The 21,934-nt window shown below is 43.9% G+C and overlaps 2 protein-coding genes across 2 annotated transcripts; both read right to left on the reverse strand.

The window, feature by feature from the left end:
- Window positions 1-11,148: 11,148 nt before the first annotated feature.
- Window positions 11,149-18,019, reverse strand: LOC122625866 (protein YIPF5-like). Its single transcript, XM_043805911.1, has 6 exons — window positions 17,849-18,019; window positions 17,581-17,786; window positions 17,153-17,187; window positions 15,241-15,351; window positions 14,866-15,050; window positions 11,149-11,668 (listed from the first exon to the last, which is right to left on the reverse strand). The coding sequence occupies exons 1-6, from the start codon at window positions 17,941-17,943 to the stop codon at window positions 11,506-11,508; spliced, it is 795 nt and encodes a 264-aa protein (XP_043661846.1). The 5' UTR covers window positions 17,944-18,019; the 3' UTR covers window positions 11,149-11,505.
- Window positions 18,020-18,188: 169 nt separating this feature from the next.
- LOC122611673 (V-type proton ATPase catalytic subunit A) lies at window positions 18,189-21,641 on the reverse strand. Its single transcript, XM_043784931.1, has 5 exons — window positions 21,563-21,641; window positions 21,100-21,231; window positions 20,064-20,761; window positions 19,005-19,982; window positions 18,189-18,946 (listed from the first exon to the last, which is right to left on the reverse strand). The coding sequence occupies exons 2-5, from the start codon at window positions 21,173-21,175 to the stop codon at window positions 18,854-18,856; spliced, it is 1,845 nt and encodes a 614-aa protein (XP_043640866.1). The 5' UTR covers window positions 21,176-21,231; window positions 21,563-21,641; the 3' UTR covers window positions 18,189-18,853.
- Between the last annotated feature and the right edge of the window lie 293 nt (window positions 21,642-21,934).

Consider the following 21,934-nt stretch of genomic DNA (forward strand, 5'->3'; position numbering starts at 1 on the left):
TGTAAACTAAATGAGAATTCACTTTTTGGAGTGTGTCTGCCTCTTGCAGACGTGTGTGTGTGTGTGCGAGAGAGAGTGCGGAAGAGTGCAAGTGTATGTGTGGGAGCCTGGCTGCCATGACAAACGTGGCGTATGAGCAATGCGCGCTAATTGGCTGCCATTCGATGCTCGCTCCGTTCCGTTTCGTTGGCATCGCTCTGGATCTCAGAGAAGGCGAGTATCCTTGCTCCACATCTCGACATCCTGCCCCTTTCCCCCTTCCCCTCCTCCCCCGGCCCCCCTCGAGTCCCTGAACCATTTGCCATTTGCAAACTGCGAGTTGCGAGCTGAAAGCTGCTTGGGCTCAGCTTGGGATTGCGTTGCTGGTGGCGGAGTTTCACAGGACGAGAGTACAGAGGATGATGGGGCTGTGGTGGGGGTGGTGGGGTCTGGGGACTTATTGCATAATTTGAAGGGGTTAAGCCATTGAGCTTTAATGCAAAATTTCAATTGAACGTCAAACAGTCAATTTTGCTTTAGCGGCGATAATCGTAAAAGGATAATGGCGCTAAGAGCGCATAAAAAGGCGGCAGTCAGGCGGCAAGGACTTCTAAAAGCCCCCCACCCCTTGCCCGCTTGGTGTGAGTGTGCGAGTGTGTGGTTGTGCTGGTGTGCTGTGTGGGTGTGGGTGTGGGTGAGTGTCTTTTTTGCTCTTCCGTCTGCTGCTTGGCCTAAGTGTGCACTCAATTAAAGGATTTTTTCGGGACAGAGGCTAACGGCCACACAATATTGGAATGGTTAGATAAGCCCTGCGCCACTCGTTACCCTTTGCCAGATATTTACCCCTCTCGGCATTTTTAAGTCGATCTGTGCAGTATCAGACTGGGCAAATACAAAACAGGAGCAGGCTTGGAAATTCGAGTGAATGCCATAAATATGAACGTCTAAATATGGGCTTATTCGATGCGCCTTTGGGATTTCAGCTACAGATTGCTAAAAAGTAGAGCTTGGAAATTAAAAAAATAAATATTGCATAAACGTTTATGAAACCTACTTTGACGTTTTATCTATTTATGGCTAAAATATCTAATCTTATCTCCTAATAAACGCATCAAAATGTACCCATAAAATATGCAAATAGATATAAGATATCATTTAATTGATTTATCGCAATTTTCTATAAACAAAGAACATTTATATGAGTTAATTGGACACAGTCTTATCGCTTTATTAATAGATAATAGATACGAGCGTAATTACCTAATGACGTTGCAATTCCGATTGAAATTGCTTACGCAACTAATCTAATCAAAAGCTCTTGATTCTCATTAGCTGAAATAAACAAGCTAATAGATAGATCCAGTGGGCTTTTAACAGATTATAATATTCTCAACAGTCGCAATTTACATGTTCACTGAACAATTAAAATTCAGAAAAATACGCCTAATCGCAGGATCGTTCAACTCCTGGGACTTCTTTCTGGATATCCTATCTGTTAATTTAAGGTCTCAGCACCCAATCCTTAACCCATGCCCCCAACTCACCGCAATCGCTGACAAGTTTAACCCGAATGGGAAGCGTGTGCCGAGGCCAAGGACATGTTTCACTGCTGGTTATTGTTGTTTCTGGCTGCTGTTCCTTGGCCGCAGGGCCAAAAGGATATCATAAGCACATAAGATGATGAAGTTGGAAATGCTGTGGAAAGCCCGGGCTGCGGGGAAAGGCAGGGCGCAACAAGGACATGAACAAATGGCAAAAAAGGGGCGTGGGAACACGGATGAGGGCAACTTAATTTGCAACTTATACGCAAAATCCTTTTGATTTTGTTATGTCGCTGCTTAAAGGTCTTCAGTGTCCCCTGGTATATCCTTTTGCCCTGTTTGTGTGTGTGTGCTTGTGTGGGTGTGTGTGTGTATGAGTCTTCCCGGCTAGCCTGCAGTTATTTACCAAACTTAAGGGTGCAACCTTTTCGCCTGGTTTCCCCCGGTTTTCCAAGTTCTTTTCGGTTGTTCTTCGGTTTCGGCTTGGCCAAGTTTTCATTTTCGGTGGAAAAAAGGTCCGCTGATCATTGTCCTTTTTGGCCCCAACCATGCATACACACGCACACGCAAACACACACACACACACATAGGCGAAGACATATCGGGCTGCTGTTTAAGGGAATTTAAATTAAGCCTATGCAAATTCGCCTCAGGATGCTTTTCTTTCTTCAGCGCGGGTTTTTCTTGATTTTTTAAGGGAGATTGAACCACCAACTGCTGGCTGTATTAACGCCGCATTATGGCTGCAGTCACGCCCTTTTTTGTACTCGCCCATTCCTTACAGTAAGCCAAAGCATAAGATTGTCTAACATGTATATTTGAAAAAGTATTGAAAATAAAAGTATTCTTATAAATATGGATAGTTAATAGGCACTAACCAGTTCTGAGAAATAACTCCAAAAGCAATGTATTACTTACAAAAATGAATTTTAACCTTTAGAACCATTTTCCGTTTGAAGTTTTTGGATATTCAAAGTTTGTCAGTTCTCCCTTAGCCATGACCAGTTTATTGGGTCTCCACTGTGCACACATGAATCAGCGCCTTAATGTATGCTCTGAAAAATGCTATGAAAAAGTTTTTGCCATAAAAATTTGCTCGCTTCTTGAAACGTCGCAGGGAGGAGGAAATGTAAAGGGGACTGGAGAGGAGGCTGGAGAGGGGGCTGGAACTGGGGGAAAGTCCTCTGCCACTTGCTGCGGCGTGTCGCCTGTCACACAACAACTGCCCTATCACTCACTTTCCCCCACTTTCCCTCACCGCTGCTCCGCAGATAATGAAATTGTTGCGAGCGCAGAGAGAAAAAGAAACTTTTCGCTGTGTTCTGTGTTCATCAGGCGAAGGCAGGCAAACATTTTAAATACAAAAGGATATGCGTGGGCCAGGACGAGGAGTCCTTTTACAGTGACATTGATGAAACGCTTGAAATTTACTGCGCTACGACCTCCTCCACGCCTTGTTTCGCTTTAAAATAAAGTAAAACGCACTCAAACAAATATCTACAAACGGTAATCTAGGCAATAAATGCATTTAATAATGGATAAATCACAAATAAACAAGCAATTAAACTAAATATTAAAACACTATTATTGGTAATTTGAATAAGGAAGGTTTCCTAAGCTGATGCTTCGAATACTTTAAAGGTGAAACACATTTTGCTAAGTGTATGGGAACCACATTTTATGTCCTTTTTTAAACTTTGTGGTTTCCTCGCATCCTGGTCCTTGCTCTGGTCCTGATTCTGTTTCTGCTTGCCGGCATTGTTGTGCTTACTTATCCCTGTCGAAAAATTGCCGAAACTTGGTGGAGCGCGTCCTTGAGGGGGTGAAAATGGGGAGGGGGGAGCGTGGGAGACTGAGTGAATGAAGGAAGGAATGAAAGGGAGCTCTCCAGCTCGTAGTCAGTGCATTTAGTCAAAAGTGATTGAAAAGGCATTTTGTTATAATGCCAACTTAATGACAACGAAATTACACCAAAAGCCAAGCCGAGGGAAAGGCAACAACAATCGCTGCTAAACAAAATGAGTTTCCAAATACTTTGGGACCGAAACTTTGTCTCCGCCACGCATAGAGCGCATAGAGCGCCCCAAAGTACAACAATTTCCCGCCATTTTCCCCTAGCTGCTATTTTTAATAGAGTGTGTGTGTGTGGGTGGGTGTCCGCATTTCCCGACCGCTTTTCCGGCCCGCCTTTTCCCCAAACACTCAGCTGGCCTGTCATGCTAGCAAAGCGTTTTAATTGTTTGTCGTGGCCATAGATTTCCCAGAATGTTAAGTAATCGAATCAAGGCTGAAATCTTCTTTAAGATTAACTCGGTGCTGAAACTGATTGCAAAACTTTCGCCAACGGCTGCTAGACAGATAGAACTGAATCTGAAGTCGGGATAATTAAATTGGTCGGGGAATAAAATGCGCGAAAACTTGGCTTAGCTTCAAGGAGAATATGTGCGCTTAATCGGAAAAGCATATACACTACAGATTCTGGCATATTTCCACTAAACTTTAGACCACATTTTTTTATGATGAAAGCTTATTAAACCGGTTTTATGACTCTCTTAAAAATGCAACCATAAATCCACATAATTCACTTAATTAAAATCAATATTCTCGATTCATATAATTTTCCTTTATTTTTTCATTCCAGTTTGCACAGCTTATCGCTTCTTTCCCAATTTCTGAGCAAATCGAATAGGTAAATATTTCCTGCTGCTTGCACTTCATGGGCTCGATGAACTGCGAAATCCGGAAAGTTTTGTGCCTTTCATTGTCAGGCTCTGGGTTAAAGGGCAAAAGAGTTTCAATTATTCACGTTGAATAAAACGCATCAGAGCGCACTCACACGCACTCATTCGCACAGTTCCGCAGCAACTTTTGTGTTGCAAATAGTGTAGGTGCAGATGGTGTTACTTCAACTTTAGCACTGTGAACAGATATAAAATATAATATACAAAAAATGCATTTAGAACTTTGGTAATTGGTAAGTTGTATAGTGCACTCAATATTTTACAATTCAAGCCATAAGTATTTTCAATGAACTGTATAATATAATAATATAAAAGCTACGTTTTACGTTTCTTAAATTTAAAACTCTTTTACAGAAAGGACTTTTTTGAATATGTTTAATACTTATTCATATTAATCTTTAATTTAAGGTGGATGTTTGAGTTGGCTATTATTATTTTGACCGCTGCTGTGTGCTACACACACACACAAGCAGGCCGAGATTTCTGGGAGTTCCCTGTTAAGCTGGCATCTGCATCTGGAGTTGGACTTGGAGCACGTAGCCGAAAAGTATGCTATTGAAATATTTATGCATGCTCGCCTTGCTCGTTTTCTTTGTTTGCGTCCGTCTACTTTGCATTCTTTCTGTGCCTGTGTGTGTGTGGCTCCCCCTTTGCGTTAGAGAGGGCGGCCAGTGTGTGTGTGAGAGTGCAGGCGCAAGTGTGTGTGCGGCTGATTAAGCATTTGACATACATATTTCCCTGCTGCAACGACGAGTTCAAGGCGCATTAGGCATGCAAAGCAAACACGTGCCGACACACAAACACACTCTATCCGCCTCTCCCTCAGACGCACACTAAGCCAGGGGCGTGTTTTCAGGGGGTTTTCACTGTATAGTAAAGAGAGTGCTAACTATGTTAACTGCATTTTTATAAGTACTAAATGTTTGATCTGAAAGGCTTTTTATAAACTAGCATATACGTTGAGGGGAGTTTAAGCCCCCGAAATCCCCTTCAATGGCTCGCTGCACATTTCGCTGGCCCATGTGTCGCATTTTCCTATTAGCAGGCAGTCGAGCAATTCGCAACAAAATATGCAAATGCAGCCAAGCGAGTGAGCCCAACTCCTCTGCCATCCCGATCCCTTTGACGCCCCATTTTTGGGTTCCCTGAAATCTGCCTTTGCCGGCATTTGCCGCATTGTTTTTCTGTCTGTTTGTTTGTTGTCGCCTGAATGGTTTCTAGCCGAGCATTTGCCAGACAAATTTGCAGCACGTGATGCTTCAAATAACAATATTAAATAACTCTGTGAAAGGAAGTGTTAGGCCAAAGTGAAGCTGGGAAGGACACGCCAAAGTTTCTAATCACCTGCAATGTATTATTTAACGTGCGTTCATTTCCCAATGAAATAGATAGTAAAATCAATTTTAAACATTATATGTGAAGTTTCAGAACTGACTACTCTTATCTGAATTCTACCAGCTAGCACAACAAATCAAAGTCTATTAAATTTGCATATTCGAAGTACTTGGGTCGTAAAGTCAACTGCCACACTATGTGTAAGTGCTCAAGCTGAACTAAAACCAATTGCTCCCAAAGTTCCTATATATTATGGCCAACTTGTCGTGCTGATAAAACCCATTGAAACCACTTTTTTGGCAGCCACTCACTCGATCCACCATTTTCCCCTTTGTTTCAATTATTCCTGCCTTATCTCAGTGAGTTCAGCTCCGGAGAGTCGGGGGGCAAGTAAGGACTCTAAGGAGCCAGCTCTGAAGGACAAGAGAAGTGTTATGTTGGCTTTTAATTGAATTTTGAAACCGCATAACTGAAATCGCCAGCCAGCAGCCAAATCTTGACCTCCGCCCCGATTTTCCACTTCCATTCGACAGGCAATAAAAGTGTTGTAAAAATTGCGCCAAAAGTAATTTGCGCTAAGCAAGTCGGTTCCTTCCATCGGGCTAGCATCGAAGCTTTATTACCCTCTATAGGGGAAAGTAAAATATCACAAAATATCAAGAAGATAACCGAAGAAGGTATATATTTTAATAAATAAAAATTCTGTTTTATATATTTATTTTTGTGAGAAATCCCACTGTATGTATGTAGATATATGCCCCGTCGATAGTTTTGCACCCCTTTTGCAGCCTTAGTTTTTGGAGGAAATCCACCCGGCGGATTACAAGCGATTGCCACTTGGCGATAGCGCCGCCAACAGCTCGACCAAGGAGCCCATCCTTCGGATTGGACTCGCATCTACTGCCCCCCATCCAACCCGTATGGCCCCGGTCAATTAGTTAGCGCATTAAAGGGGATTGCAGAGCTTTCGAGGCGGCGAGTTGGTAGGAGAGCGCCTGGCCGGTCAAGGAATTTATTGGACTCCCAAGTCCAAGTCGGTTATCGCTGTAACCAGGCTGCTGGATGGGTGGATGGGAGGATGGGTAGAGGGAACCATTCTCGGATCGACTCGCACCGTAATTGACTTGTTGCCAAGTAATCGTTGCCTGTTAACTGCTGTTGTCAGGGGATTATCTACAGTTCACTTGAAATCGACTGTTCCACACATCCCTAGGTAGCTACAAGTCAAAGTTCAGTCAAGTGCATAAGAAGTGAAAAACAATAAACATCATTGGGTGGCTACTTTACTCAGTGCTGGCCCTGGGAGTTGGGTGGGAGGATAATTTAATTTAAAATGGAATTCAATTGAATGCTTGGTGTCTAAGGCATTCCCCATTTGTCCTTTGCGCAATATCATTTTAATTGGTACACTGAGCAGTTAACTACTAGCTTCAAACTTAGACGGAATGTCTTTCATTTCTCACGTTTCGCATATATTTTAAAATGTTTCTAGCAGAGTAACGAAAACACATTATTTTTATCGCAAATGAAAACCTGCCAAAATCATTAGCACGAAGTATACCTATAGTGTTAATAGATTCGAAACTCCCAAATCTCTCACTGCGTGGAAACCAAACCACTCTGCAGCTAATTGGTTCTGCAATGGTCGAGTGTCCTAGAATATTTACCTGGTCCTTCGGCCACCCACCCATCCATCATCTCGCCAGCATGCTCAATCTCTGTCTGCAACTGGCGCACCGGAAGTGTGGCCGCAGCAATCAACGCGCCAAGTTGCAGGCCGCTCATCCCCTTTGTGCTGCACTGGCGGCCATTTTGGGAGCTTAACCATAAATGTTGCATTTCGCTTTTAAGCTGCAACCTAACGATGTGTGTGTGGCAGCCGATGCAGGGGGATCGAACGCCAGTGGGCGCTGCGGGGCGTGGCGGGGCGAGGCGGGTGGGGAATGGCGGGGTTCGGGGATGAGGCTTACCAGCAATTTGGGTTGGCTTTTGCCAGTCAAATGGGATGCGAGCTGGTAACCAGGCAGCATCTGGCCACCTTTTTACACGTGCCTCGGCTGCGGCGCGTCCTTCAGCCAACCGCTCATCTCCGGCTAATTCTCTATGCATTTCAGTGCCGCAGTTCAGGAAGAATCCACCTGCCATTATGGCCCCGTGGCCCCCACTGCGAATCCCTTTGGCCGGAGATGTGGTCTATTTGAATCTTCCACTTGTTGGAGCCCAGTTGGCCATCGGCATACTTTGGTTAGTAATTAGTTTCACAGCTTAAACTTGGTTTCTTCTATTTATGTACTTAGAAAGACATGAAAAATACAGAGATATTATGAAACAAAAAGGCTTTAAGCGGAATCTACAAACAAGGTTCGTTTTAAACAATGTTGTATCTATTTAAAACTCTCGTTCTCTTTCTTCTTATTATTAAATTATTTACTTTTAAGGAAATGATATCTCACATGTTCTGTTGCTAAGCTGAATCTATTTCCTCCTCATAGGTTGGTGCAAAAGGTGATGAATTAAGTAATGATTTGCTATAAGACGATTTTGTGCAGTTTTGTCAAAGCGATAAATCCCAGTTTTCATACAAAGTGAGCGCTGAATATACGCTCAAGATGAATACTGTGTGGTGATTCACCGCTGAACACGTAATGAATGAAACTCTGGGGTGGCTGACAGCTTGTTTCGCCTTACCTCCTCCTTCGTTTACGTTTTTTTCGACCATTCAATGAGCTTTTAAGAGCGCTAATTAAAAATGTGGCAAGTGTAACCAATGCAGACGCCTCCGCCCCCTCCTCCTCCTGCTACCGCCTTTCATGCCATTAAGGCCTGGCCCGAAAGGATGCCACATAATGTGGCTGTCGTCTCCGTTTCTATTGGCTGCCGTTGAGCGTTTTGCGTTTCTGGGAGAGCGCAATTAACGCCTTTACTCTTGGCATTGGCAGCCCTGGAAAAACTAAGGAAAACCGCAGGAAAACCCTCAAACCCCCAACCCCGCAACGCTTTTCTTGCGCCCACCCAAAAGCCCCTGTGGTTATTGCGGCTTTGTTTGTGTGGAAAGCGTTTTAGATTGCATATTTATTAAAATGCAGCCAAAGTTGCAGCACATGAAAGCACAAACGCAAGACGAACGCGCCGAGGAAAAGCTAAAATGTAATAACTCTTGTTGGGAAAATCCCACCCAACCCCACGCCGGTCCTCCCCTACCACCCCCCTTTCCGTTTTTCCTGGGCTATGCATTTCCGTAAGCAGCTTTTGTCCGCAGGTGTTTGCTATTGTGTTGGCTCAACGCTTAACGCTCGATGGAAAGCGATGCGTTAAGGGACGGCACTTGAAAAAAATGTAGATTTTTGTATGGTTTTAAGGCATTTATTTTTTAAGGTCATGTATTTGTAGCAGTAAGATTAAGTGGTGGAAAACATTTTATATACATATGTATGTACCCATCTTATTTCGGCTAGAAAGACAGAGAAATGTGTAAAAAAATATCAATTCAAGACAAGTTTAATCTATAAAGTGTTTGGTAATTCTAAAGAATATTTCTCCACCCTGTGATGTTAAGAAACAATATTATTATTATCACTTAATAAAAAATAAATAAATACAAAATAGACAAGTTTAATTAAATTAATTCACTGATTAAATTCAAAATTTTATTATTTTCTTAATTTATATTCCATTGAAATATAGCAAGCCAGCTGCACGAATTTTCCCCAGTGTACTGGTGTGAGCGTTCATTTCGTTGGCAAGGATTTTTCAAGACCAAGCTGCTTATTATCGCGAAAAACGAAAAGGGGAAAATAAAAATGAGCGGCAACTAATAAGCTTATGGCCATGCAAGCAGCCGAAGAGCCAGCCATCATCATCGTAGCCGGTTCCAGCTAATTGTGAGCTAATTCTAATTATCAGCAACACATTCGAGAGGCACTGGCTCTCGATGTGGTCCTGGTTCCGGCACCAGAACACCAGAGCACCAGAGCTCCAGGACTCCACCGCTCCCGCCGCCGTCCTGTCTGGCAGCTAACGAGTGTTTATTAATAGCGCTAATGGCAAGCGACGCCTTTGATGAGCGCAAAATGCTTAAGCACACAGATCCTGGCCGGGCTTTTTGCTCGTCCTTCTTTATTCGGGCCACGCAATTAGCGCACAAATATTTCCGCGTCTATATATATTTCTTCTCCTTTTTTTGTGTTGTTGTATTCGCGCTGCCTTTCCGTTTTGGCCATAAAAATGCTCAACCGAATTGTAGTAATTACAACAATTTGCATAAGAGGAAAAGGGGCAAAGTGGTGGGGGCGGAAATCAAAAAGCGCAAAGCGCCGCGCCAAGCTCACAGAAGTATGCTACGCATTTTGCAATTTATTCAGGCAGCCAAACGGGAAAAGGACAACCCAGGAATTCCGAAAAAATACAAAAGAGCGCTGTGCGAGAAAACGCTAATTATGTAATATGAAAATGCGAGGACAACGCTGAATTATTTGCATATGGTAAGGCGGCAGAAGAGGACAACTTAGAACCCTTTCCTTGCCGCTTCCCTTTGGGTCATTTTTTATGCTGATTTGTTTTTCAATCATTATCAAATTACATTAACACTCCGCATGCGGCCAGGAATTTTATTTATAATTTGTGCTACCTTTGCAAGGGCATTGCATTGCAATGAATGAATCGAATATGCATTTATATCTGGCCTGCATCTGCTGCACTTGAAATTTCAATTAGGCCAACGAATTCACAACTGAATGGATTCAAAAACCTGCAAAGCTCCGAACACTGGATGTCGATTAGTGCCGCAAAGTGCAACGAACGAGCGGAAGGCAGAAGCAGCATTGTGAAAATCATAAATTTCAACAATCGGAGGTGGAAAATTCAATTTTCTTTCTAGGTTCAGGCTGGCAAAGTAATCGTGCTGGAAATTGCATAAAAGTCCAAAGAGGAGATACCCGAGTGATTCACCGGAATATGTAAAGATTTCTTGCATCGATTCATGAATGTGAACAAAGCCGATTGCCAAACAGGAAATGAATGTAATCGTACATATTTAATTCAATGCAACAGTACATGTGAAATATTATAAAAGCTTCTTAAGCAATTTTTTCTTTAATCTGAAACATTTCATCATGAAGGAAAGTGTAATTTTTGCTGAAAAATACCAAACAGGACGCCTACGGTTTTTCAATCTTCATTTGGATGATACTTAACTATAAATATTTTTATTAATTCACTTACCCCATTCTGTTTCGCATGTTTTCCAAAGCTCATGCAATCGATTAACTATCCAGGTGAATTTTCGCCTGGCGATTCGTGGCATAATACCCGTATAAATACCCACAACGCAATGCCAGCAGAGTTCTTGAAACAAGAAAACAAAAAACAATAATTGCACAAATATAGGGTGAACACGAAGAGTATTCCGAAAAAAAGGGGGCATGGCATATTGCCTGAGTCTCGTTAATTTTGCATGCCCCAAAAAGTGTTCAGTGCGACGGAAACGGAAACGAGAGCGCGAAATTTCAATATGCTGCTTACCACGACTACAATTGTGCATGGCAAAAAACCAATTTCAATTTGTTAACCATTTTTTTATTCGCAATCAAATTTATTACATCGGCTGACAACAAAAGTATTGAGTAAACGTGGAGCTTGGCCAGCGAAAAAGGAGAATATGGAAAACAAATTCGCAATCGGCGCTTATTTTCTTATAAATATACATATCCATATGTGGTGTGGGTTGGCTCCTCTTGTTGCTTCTCCTCCTGACATCTGCCTGTGTGCCTGTGTGTGTGAGTGTAGGTGTGTGTATTTATTGTGCTGCTGCAAGAGTATGTGTTTGCAGGACAATTAAAACCAGGCAAACACAACAACAGAGGGCGTGGTGGTGCTGGTGGTGGTGGAATAGCAGCAGGGATCTCGTAGCCCTAGTAAATGGTAATCAACGCAAATCCTCCATAGAGCACCGCACACGGATAGGCAATCAGCAGCTGTTGATGGTCCATGGAGAAGGCGGTGGCGAACAGTTTCGAGGCCGATATGGCGCACCAGAATATGGAGATGCCGCTCACAATTAGGCCGAGTGTGCCCCTGCAAGAGTGAAACGAGATACCAACTCAGTCCAGATAGATATAGACGTCGGTGAAATCAATAAACAATGCATATGCATGAAGCACCAGCTCTACAGAGGGAGAAAATCTCAATCCTAGTGTTCTCAACCTTCGATCTGAAGAACGGGAAATGTATTCACCTTCAACTGACTCTTCATATTGATCTTAATTACTAATACTTGCGATAAGGTGAAGTGAATACATTATACATTAAATACAATTAACTGATCTATTTAAACAAGTTTTAATTTTAGATAGGCTTTCAATCGTGGTCAGATAAAAACGTAGCTTTGCAATCCCTAGATAATTGAAATTATGATGGCGTTTGACACTATTTTTCTCAGTCTATCGACTTGGGATACACTCTATGCGGCTGAGTGTTCATAAAAAAGGATGAGTGTGCATGTGGGTGTGGGTAAGTCTGAGCGTGTGTGCGAATGAATGGGCAGGGCAAACAAAGACAGCAGGCGATGTGCCGGCAAAAGGATGTGCAAACACAGTCCAACTACAAAGCGCACACATAACCAACCAACCAACCAACCAGCTAACACACACGAGGAAAGCCCAGCGGAAAATGAAAAATTGATTTCAAAGCGATATACGGAAAATGTTACCTTTAGTCCCTAACGCACAAGTCGGCGAAAGATTAAAGGCAAGCTCACTGAGATACCATCCGAATAATTACTTGGTTTTACCGGTTTGAAGCAATATTTTCCTACCAAAGCAATTACTTATTTACTTTGAACTCAGAGTGTTAGGCAAACATCTCGAATCCCAATATCTTACGATCAATAAATCAAAAAAGAAAACAATATCAAAGTTATGTATTCTTGAGTGAGATATAAGATTGAACACTTGAGAAAAGGATAAAAAGTTGTGATCCCAGAATCTCATTCTGTAAACCCATAAAATCCGACAAAGAAATCAATTTAGGAAACCAAAACATAAATCCCCATATTCCAGAGTTCCAATTTTCAGCTACACGCACCCGTTTAATGGATTGCCTTTCTGTGGTCTCGGCGGCTCGGCTGCTCTCCTCCGCTGTCACCTCCACCTCCACCTTCACCTCCACTGCCCTCCGTTTTCCGCCACTCAACTGGGCAGCCGTTTTTTCATGGTCCCTGCAATCTTCCCCAGAACTGTGCTGTTGCCTGCTGGTCACAGTGTCCGCCAGTGCTGGTGCCAAGTGATTTTTTGGCCCCAAACGGGGCAGCTTAAATGGTCCGGCACTAGCCTAAAAACCAATCAAAACAATACTATGTAGGGCCGGATAACTCGACTGTCTGTGTAATTTTTGCACACTTTTGCATCACCAAACAAACTCAATTAAAAAGTCTGTCTAAAAAAAGGAGGAAAAGGGAAATGGACAGCGGGGAATCGCAAAAATATTTACTGTAAACTTGGCTGGCACTCGCAGGACTATATGAACATCAAAGCTGGCACACACACACACCCACACACATAGCACCACCCACAAAAGTGCAAGCGCTTAAAGCCAACAAATAAAAAATGCAGGCAAACAGGCAACCAAAATGGCAATTGCACTGGGCGGTTGAGTTGGACAGTTTGGTGATAGGGTTGTGTTGTGGGTGGGAAATCGGTGGTGTGGATTGGGTGGCAGGATGGGGCAAACAAAACGCGCTTGGTGTCGAGTAAGCTCGAGCAATAGTTGTTTTCCACACACACGCTCATTTCCACCCAAGCCCACCCACCCAGCACAGCACTTAGTTTCCCCGCGCTGCTCTGAAATTATGACGTGCCGACGGGGTGGTGGGTGGTAGGCGGTGGTTGGGTGATGGGTGATGGGCAGGAGGAGGTGCATCCACCAGAGAAAGCGCTAAAAACTCACGCAGCATTTGCGTGTTGCTCCTCGCATGGCCATCATAAAAAGCGTGGCGAGTGAGTGGAGTCAGTAAAAAAACAAAAACGGAAATAAGAACACAAAAAATGCCGGACAAGAAAGGCGGGGAAAAGTGCGGCGGCAAGGGGGCGGAAAACGGCAGGGAAATGTGGGCAGAAAGCCTGGGCCAGCAAGTGCTGGACACATATTTGAAAAGGAAACTACGTGAACGAAACTCAACGGGTGGCAAAACAGGACATGGAACGTTAGACAGATGGACACTGGACCGCCGGGCAGCAGCGTTTCCACCACCAAAACCGCCCACTTGGCCAAAACCACCCACTCCAACCGTGCTCAGCGCGAAAATTAAACGGCGCATAGTTGGCGTTATTTGGCTCCGCTTTTTGCCTGTCTTGCCTTGGCTTCAATGAAGTCCAAGCCTCTCCGTCCGTTTCGCCCGTAGTTGGTAGTCCTTGGTCCACGGTCCACGGTCCGCAGTCCGTAGTCCGTAGTCTGTAGTTTGGCAGTTGTGGCCCTGGAGTGCACTAAAAGCGCAAATTAAGTTGGCTACTCGTTTTTATTCGCATCCGTGTGTATGCATCGCTGGCCCAAAACTGCAACAAAATTAAAAACCTAAATTGTGCGAAAAGAGCCAAGGGGAAATCAAGCCCAAAGGAAGGGCAGATAAAGAAAAATTAAACGCTGGCCGTGGAGGAATAGTAGTTGCATACGAGAAACTAAGAGTTCTGCTTCCATCACACGTAGTTATAAATGAAACTAAACTTTTCGATACTGCCATCATAAGACTGAGTTGCAAAATCACCATTGAATACATCGTTGTATGAGAATGTTTTAAATTCATTTGCGCCCAATAACCCCTTTAATCTTAATTGCAATTTACTGGTGGATTTTCGTCTTTGCAAATTGCAAGGGCAACTATTTCATTGCAGTTACATGACCATATCAAACAGAACTGCAGACTCAAATCAAACAATCGAGAAACAACACCCGCAATAACAATAGTAATAACAGCCAGAAGTGATCAACTTGAATGGGCGAGCAGCAGCAGCCGGAGTCGAAGCATCAATAGAACAAATTTCAGCGGCTGGAGCGGATCGAAAACGTGCTGCAGTCGCAGCTGGACGAGCTTAGGCAAAAGTTTGTAATTACAGGCCACAAACAATGAGGATTCGACGCCAATGCATTGGCAACTTTTCAATTAAAAACATAAATATAAAGCACAGCGACTGATGGCATGAATGGTTGTTGCCTCACTGCCCAGCGAAATGAATGGAGGGCAGATGAAAAGCCAGCGACTTGTGTCAACAATTACTTACTGAATGGTGATTAAAATGTTGATGCCCGACAGCACCACCATGGGCAGCAGACAATAGCCCAGCACGGAGGCCACGGCTCCGAAGGTAACCTGCGACCGGCTGACCATCAGGGACAGCAGGCAGTAGAAGAAGATGCAGCCCATCACTCCGATGCCGTAGATGTACGAGAACGTCACCTTGCCGCTCTGTGGAAAAATAAGTTTAGGTTAACTCAGAATGTGGTGGAAAACAACATTAAAGGTGTTTCGTTCAATATTATTGACGTGATTCGTAATGAAACGTAGGCATTTTAAACGATAACCACTTAAAATCACTTAAAATATTAGTTCCAATTAATTTCGCGCGCATTTAAGGCACAATCTCTGTAAAACTTACCAGCAGCAGGAAGCCGCCAAGTGTGAGGCAAAACACCAGTGGACCCGCCATGTCCGTGTCCTGGAGGATTTGCTGGTCGGTGCCGCGCAGCGGATTCAGAACGGCAAGCGTCTAAAATGGAAGATGGAGCGCGAAAGTAATACGATTAAAATTAGAGCAAGTGAAGGATTACACAACGACAGGAATGGGGGTTGGGTCGGCAGAAGTCCGTCCGGCAGCAGGCCATCATCACTCATGGAGCTTGCGGCAGGACACGGAATTCGGAACACGGGACTTTGGACCCGGGACACTGGACTCTGGACACTGGAAACTACACAACACAATTCATTTGTTCGCACAGCGGTCATAAAACGAAGCCCAACTCCCGTTTTCCAAACATTTGTTCTCTATGCGTTTTGGTTTTGCGCCTTGTTTTTGCAGCGTGTGCAGTGGCAGAGAAATTTGAAAAATGGAAATTGATGATAAATGATATTGCTGACCAGCCAGCCAGCTACCAAGTGAGCCGGGGCTTGGAAACTCGGCCAAAAGCTGTCAACGCATTTGATGCATGCGAATGTGGGCCAGGGACAAGGGCTATGAAATTTGATATTATAGCCGACGAGGACCCACTGAAAATTGTCGATGAAATTCCGAGTGTCTCTTTGTGGGCTTACCAACATTAATTGAGATGGAAAAGAATTTGAAGTGGAAAAATGCAACCCATACATTGATTGTGCTTGCAAATTAGTTTTCTATAGCCCTTTTTCGATATCCAAAACAAAACCAGATCAAATTGGAGTTGGTTGTAAGTGCAATAGTCATATTGAAAAGGCAGAACCCGTATGCATACTATACGAGTGCACTATACATTTTGTAATACAGCTAAGTGTTTTTTAGTTTTTATTTTATGCGGATATTTCCCGTGAGTACATAAAGGCCTTGAAAATAGCTCTGTTGACTTTGCCATTTGCCAACGTTTCATTACTTTAACAAACAGGGCCAGAGTCACACACAAATCTAACCATAATTCCCCCAGCTAGCTGATGAACAATTTAATTAGCATTTCATTTCATTTCAGTTTTATGATGGCACACGGACTCATTAACATTAACATTTTCATTTTTCAATTAACACAAGCGTAATAAATTCCGTGCCGGAGCGAAAGAAATGAGAATCAGGCGCACGCAAATTTTTTACAAAATGGACAAAAATGCAGAAAGTTACACAGCAAACGGCAGCGAAAGCGAGGGGTAAAAAGTGAGCGAGAAAAACTTTAATTAAAAACACAAAAGTTGCTTTATTTATTTAAAAACAACTACGGCCAGGCCGGCGGCGAGTGCCATGAAAAAATATGTCTTCATTAACGACACAAACCCGCAAGTGCAACGACAACATGGCGCACAATATAAAATGCATAAAAAAATGGCATAGAAGCGAAAAACAATAGAATTATTGCGCCATGAGGAGATGCTTGCAATAAATACAAAAGCAAAATGCAAAAACATTTAAATTTCAATTAAAACGGAGTTGGTCGCGCCAGAAAAGCGCGGCCTAAAGTGGCCGCCCAGAAGGAAATCCACCCGTTGCGTTGCACAAATTAGAAAAAGGCACAGGGCCGCCACCGGAACAGGGACCGGGGAAAATGCGTAAAGGCAAAGTAGGAATTACGCGGCGGGTGGAGTAATTGTCTGGGCAAACAAAGTGGGCAACTCAAAACTCGCAGCTCCTTTGTGGCGTGTGTCGGTGGAATCGGGCGCATAAAATATGCAATTTGCCTGGCCCCTCTCGAGATCTCCATTTAAAAATGCGTTCAAGAGCAGCGGGCTAAGGAGGAGGGGACGTTGTCCTCCACCACCAGGCAGCTCCAAAGGTGGAGTACGCAAATTAAGAAAAGCTGCGGCGGAGCCTTCTTTGTTCTGCTTTCTTTACTTACCTTTTGGAAGATGTGATTCGGATTGATGCCCAGCTCTGCAACAAAAAGGGAAAGAAAGGGGAAATTCATTATGCGATCAAAGATGCTGTTTAAAATATGAAAACTGATTTTACTCAACGATTGCAATATACATATCTCTATGTACAAAGCCAAGAACACTTTTGAGTACTATAAATATTAATTTTTAATTGAAGACGAAATATCGATCGAAATGAAAACTGTAACGTTCTGGTATTATAATATATAGATCTGTACAAGTTATAATAACCGCAAAAATATTTTTGTATTATTCACTTAGCTTTTGTCTAATAGTTGGGTTTAAGTTCTCTAGGCAAGTGACTTATACATTATACGACTATACGAAACTCTGATAGGCTAAAGCTCATAAGGACATATCGGCTGTGTGCCCGTTGGGAGGCCAATCTCACCTTCCAGAAGTGGGGGCTCGTCGTCGAAGTCGTTGCCGGCTCCTCCGGGGGCAGCTGACTTTCCGCTCTTGTCCTGTCCGTAACTCGTGTCGGTGTACGCCGTGGGATCGTAGAATCCACCCAATCCTTGGCTTGGGGGCTGGGCATAGGCCGCATCATAGTTGGGCGGCACTGAAGCCTGTGTGTTGTCGAAGGTTTGGAAATTCCTGCAAGCAAGTGGAGCAACAATTGTGAACGGTGATAAGTGGAATTCCGGGAATGTACTCACAGTTCCTGGCCAAATTCAGGCATATCGAAGTTGTAGCTGGCATCACCCGAGGGCGCGGAGCCGTAAAAGTCATTGGGTCCGCCAAACTGAGACATAATTACTTTAATTTAAGCGCAATTCCTATATTTACAAACGGATATTTAATTTAACAACACGTCAACTAGAGACGGCCAATAGCTAAATGTAACCGATGATTTTCGACATTACATATCGCTTAAAATAGTCGACTGCTACCTGAAATCTAGCATCATCGATATATTATCGCCAACCGATTTTTTGTATTCAAAATATTGCGCCACTTTTATTAATAAATAGAAATAAGTAAATTAAGATCCGATCATTTTGTAACATTCATAATACATTTTATTTCCATAGCTCCATTTGCAACACACACAAGTTATTGAAATAGCTATCCTTTGGTAGTAGAGGTACATGCTTTTGGGGCTACGTTGTTATTGCGTTCTTTAAAGGTCTATAATATGTAGGAATATAATATTTTGTAATTTCGTAAAGTTTCAAACGCCCTTTAGACTCGTTTAGTTGGTTTAGTTTCACATAATAGGGTAACGAACACAATCGATAACTATATGAAAATTTACTAACAATACATAGCTGTGAATTATATTTATATATCAACATAGATAATTATACATATGTGTCGTATATGTATGGTATTTATGTATATGGCTGGTTTAACTGCGTTCCATTTGCGCTACCGACTAATTATTGTTCGTCTTTCCTAACTCGCTGTCATCGTGTTGTTTTTTGTTTTGCGTATTTCTGATGATTCGATTCTGACCTGACTAGACCTGAAGCGGGCCAAACTGTTGTTAAACTTATAAGTAAACTTGGATTCAAATATCTTATTATGCATTATGTAAATATGACTAGATTGAATGGGGAATTCGAAAAATAACCTAGCTTTGGTTTCTTATTTCGTTTGGTTTGCTTCTTTTTCCATTCCTCTTTCTAGGAAAGCCCGCAGTTGTTTGTGGCTCTCCCCGCTTAGTCCTCCAGATTTCGGAAGGCCTGCTGCAGATCCTCGTACAGCTGATCGTAGTCCGCCTTGATCTTTTGCTCGCCATCTTTCACAGGGTCCTGGAAAAGTGCATTATTAATATGTATACTAGCCATGCGAACAAATAAACCAACTCACCTTGAACTTCATCGACGACAGCTGATACATAATTCCGCCCATTGATTCCCTGATGGTGTTCCATGTGATCTTGTTGTCCGACTGGGCTGTGGACTCAACGGCATGCCGGGCAGTCTCATAGAAGGCCATGATGTTTCTCAGCATGCCCACCGTCTTGTAGAAGGGACAAACGCGATCGTATGGTGAGTAGGAGTTCTGTTGCAGAAAGTCGTCCTTCAGCAGCTTGGCCACTTCCAGGGTCACCTTGTCGGTCTCGGCCAGCGATGCCTTGCCCACCAGCTGCACGATCTCGGACAGATCCTCTTCCTCCTGCAGGATCTCCTTGACTTTGGTACGCAGTGGCACGAATTCGGGGTAGTTCTTGTCATAGTATTCATCCAGAGCACGCATGTACTTTGAGTAGGAGATAAGCCAGTTGATTGAGGGGAAGTGCTTACGCTGGGCCAGCTTCTTATCGAGACCCCAGAACACCTGTACGATACCAAGAGTGGCGGATGTCACGGGATCGGAGAAGTCACCTCCAGGAGGAGACACAGCTCCGACAATGGACACGGATCCCTCGCGCTCAGGGTTACCCAAGCACTTGACGCGACCGGCACGCTCGTAGAATGTGGCCAAACGAGCGCCCAGATAAGCCGGATAGCCGGAATCGGCAGGCATCTCAGCCAGACGACCAGAAATCTCACGAAGAGCCTCGGCCCAACGAGAGGTTGAATCAGCCATCATGGCTACGTTGTAGCCCATATCGCGGAAGTATTCAGACAGAGTTATACCAGTGTAGATGGAGGCCTCTCGAGCTGCCACAGGCATGTTGGAGGTGTTGGCCACCAGGGCAGTACGCTTCATGATGGATTCGGTGACACCATCGATCTCGCAGGTCAGTTCGGGGAAGTCACGAAGTACTTCAGACATTTCGTTACCACGCTCGCCACAACCGACGTAGATGATCACATCGGAGTTGGAGTACTTGGATAGAGCCTGCGGATGGTAGAATAGAGAAAAAGAATTAGTTTTTAATAAGATGTAAGCTGTGGATTAAATGAATAACTTTAAACTTGCCTGCGAAATGACAGTCTTGCCGCATCCAAAGGCACCGGGGATGGCAGTGGTGCCGCCCTGGACGCAGGGGAAGAGCGAGTCGAGGACGCGTTGGCCCGTGAAAAGCGGATGGTTGGCTGGCAGCTTCTCTGTGACGGGACGTGGCTGCCGCACCGGCCAGACCTGCAACATGGTGTGCTTGGTTATTTCGCCGTCGAACTCCGTCTCCAGGACAATGTCCTCCAGGTTGTAGTTGCCCGCTGGGGCAATGTATCGAACGGTTCCCTTAGCTCTGGGTGCCACAATCATGCGCTGCTTCACCAGCGTGTTCTCGTGGACTACTCCATACAGATCTCCTCCGGTGATGTGGGATCCCACCCGCACATTCAGCGGATTAAATTCCCACATCTCCGAGCGCGACAAAGCAGTTGTGTTGACACCTTTGGGTATATAGATGGAGTTGGTCATCACACCGATGTCCCTCAAAGGACGTTGGATGCCGTCAAAGATGCTGCCCATGATGCCGGGTCCAAGTTCCACGGACAGCGGCTTTCCAGTACGCAGAACAGGGTCACCCACGGTTACGCCTGAGGTCTCCTCGTACACCTGGATGGTGGCCATGTCGCCCTCCAGACGGATGATCTCGCCCACCAGCTCGTAGTAGCCCACGCGCACCAGCTCGTACATAGCGGATCCAGACATAGCCTCCGCGGTGACCACTGAGGGGGGTTTGAGGTAGGTGGAAAGGGGGAAGCAGGAGCAAAGTTGGAGGAGAAGAAGCAGGAGTAAAGAGATTAGCAGACGGAGTGCAAGGAGCAGAAAAAGGACCATAGTGAGGGCAATGAAGACAAAGAGGAGGTTTATTCGGAACAGAAGAATGAGGAACAAGAAAGCAGGAAGAAGGATATAAGCGAGAAGCATGATAATGAAGAAGGATGAATGAAGGAGAAGGATGTGGGAGAGTACAATCAAAAACAGAAGAAAGAAAAGCAGGAAATATTGAGATTAGCCAGGTCTTGGGGGTCAGCACATGAAGGACGCTGGTGACGTCGCTTACCTGGTCCGGATACCGCGTAGACACGGCCATACTCCGACTCGCGCTCCTCGTCTTTGAATTTCCTCAAGTTGGACATGGTCGCGGTTGCTGCTCTTCTTCTTCTGCTTCGGTAACGGTCAAATCGTTCGTTGGCTGTGGGAAAAGTAACCGTTTTTTCTTATAAACAAAAACACGCATTTTCCATGCCCCCGAACGGAAGAGTTTTCCGCGAGGAAAATCATAGGTGGCGCTGATGTGCAGCAGCAGGCCCCAGTGAAAAGCTTCACACCCCCGCAGCCCAGCATCGATTTTCCAATACAATTTTCACACATGCCACTAACGGGCAGCTGAATTTTCCACCTTTTACGCATCATAATAGCAATTTTCACACTTATTTTTTGTTACACACTTTGGGGCTTGTTTTGTAATTGTTTTGAGGCGTAAAATCTATTTTTTTAGCTGCTCTAAAATTAAATAAGCTCACATTTGTTTCACCAGCTCTTATGAAAATTCTCTCGCTTTTTTGATTTCACTCTAGTATTGATCTATCGGTTATCGGCGAGGGGTCCCGGTTGTCGATAGAGATGAGCCCACTGCGAACTCACGTGCACGCACGCACGTCACTATGAATTCATAGGGTGTTTCCACTAACTCAATCTGCTCCAATATAAAAAAGTACCTGTTGGTACTAGATATATGTATTAAATATGATGTTGGCATTTCTGTATAGTTTTTCAAAGACTTCAATATAACTTTTTCCTTGCAATGTAACTTTTTCCTTTATACAAATAAATTGGGTTTTTGTTCCCAGAATAAACTTTAAGCCATTTTCCGTTATTTTGCTTATAATATATCA

Source organism: Drosophila teissieri, chromosome 2L, assembly GCF_016746235.2.
Source record: "Drosophila teissieri strain GT53w chromosome 2L, Prin_Dtei_1.1, whole genome shotgun sequence".
In the NCBI taxonomy this organism is placed as follows: Eukaryota; Metazoa; Arthropoda; class Insecta; order Diptera; family Drosophilidae; genus Drosophila; species Drosophila teissieri.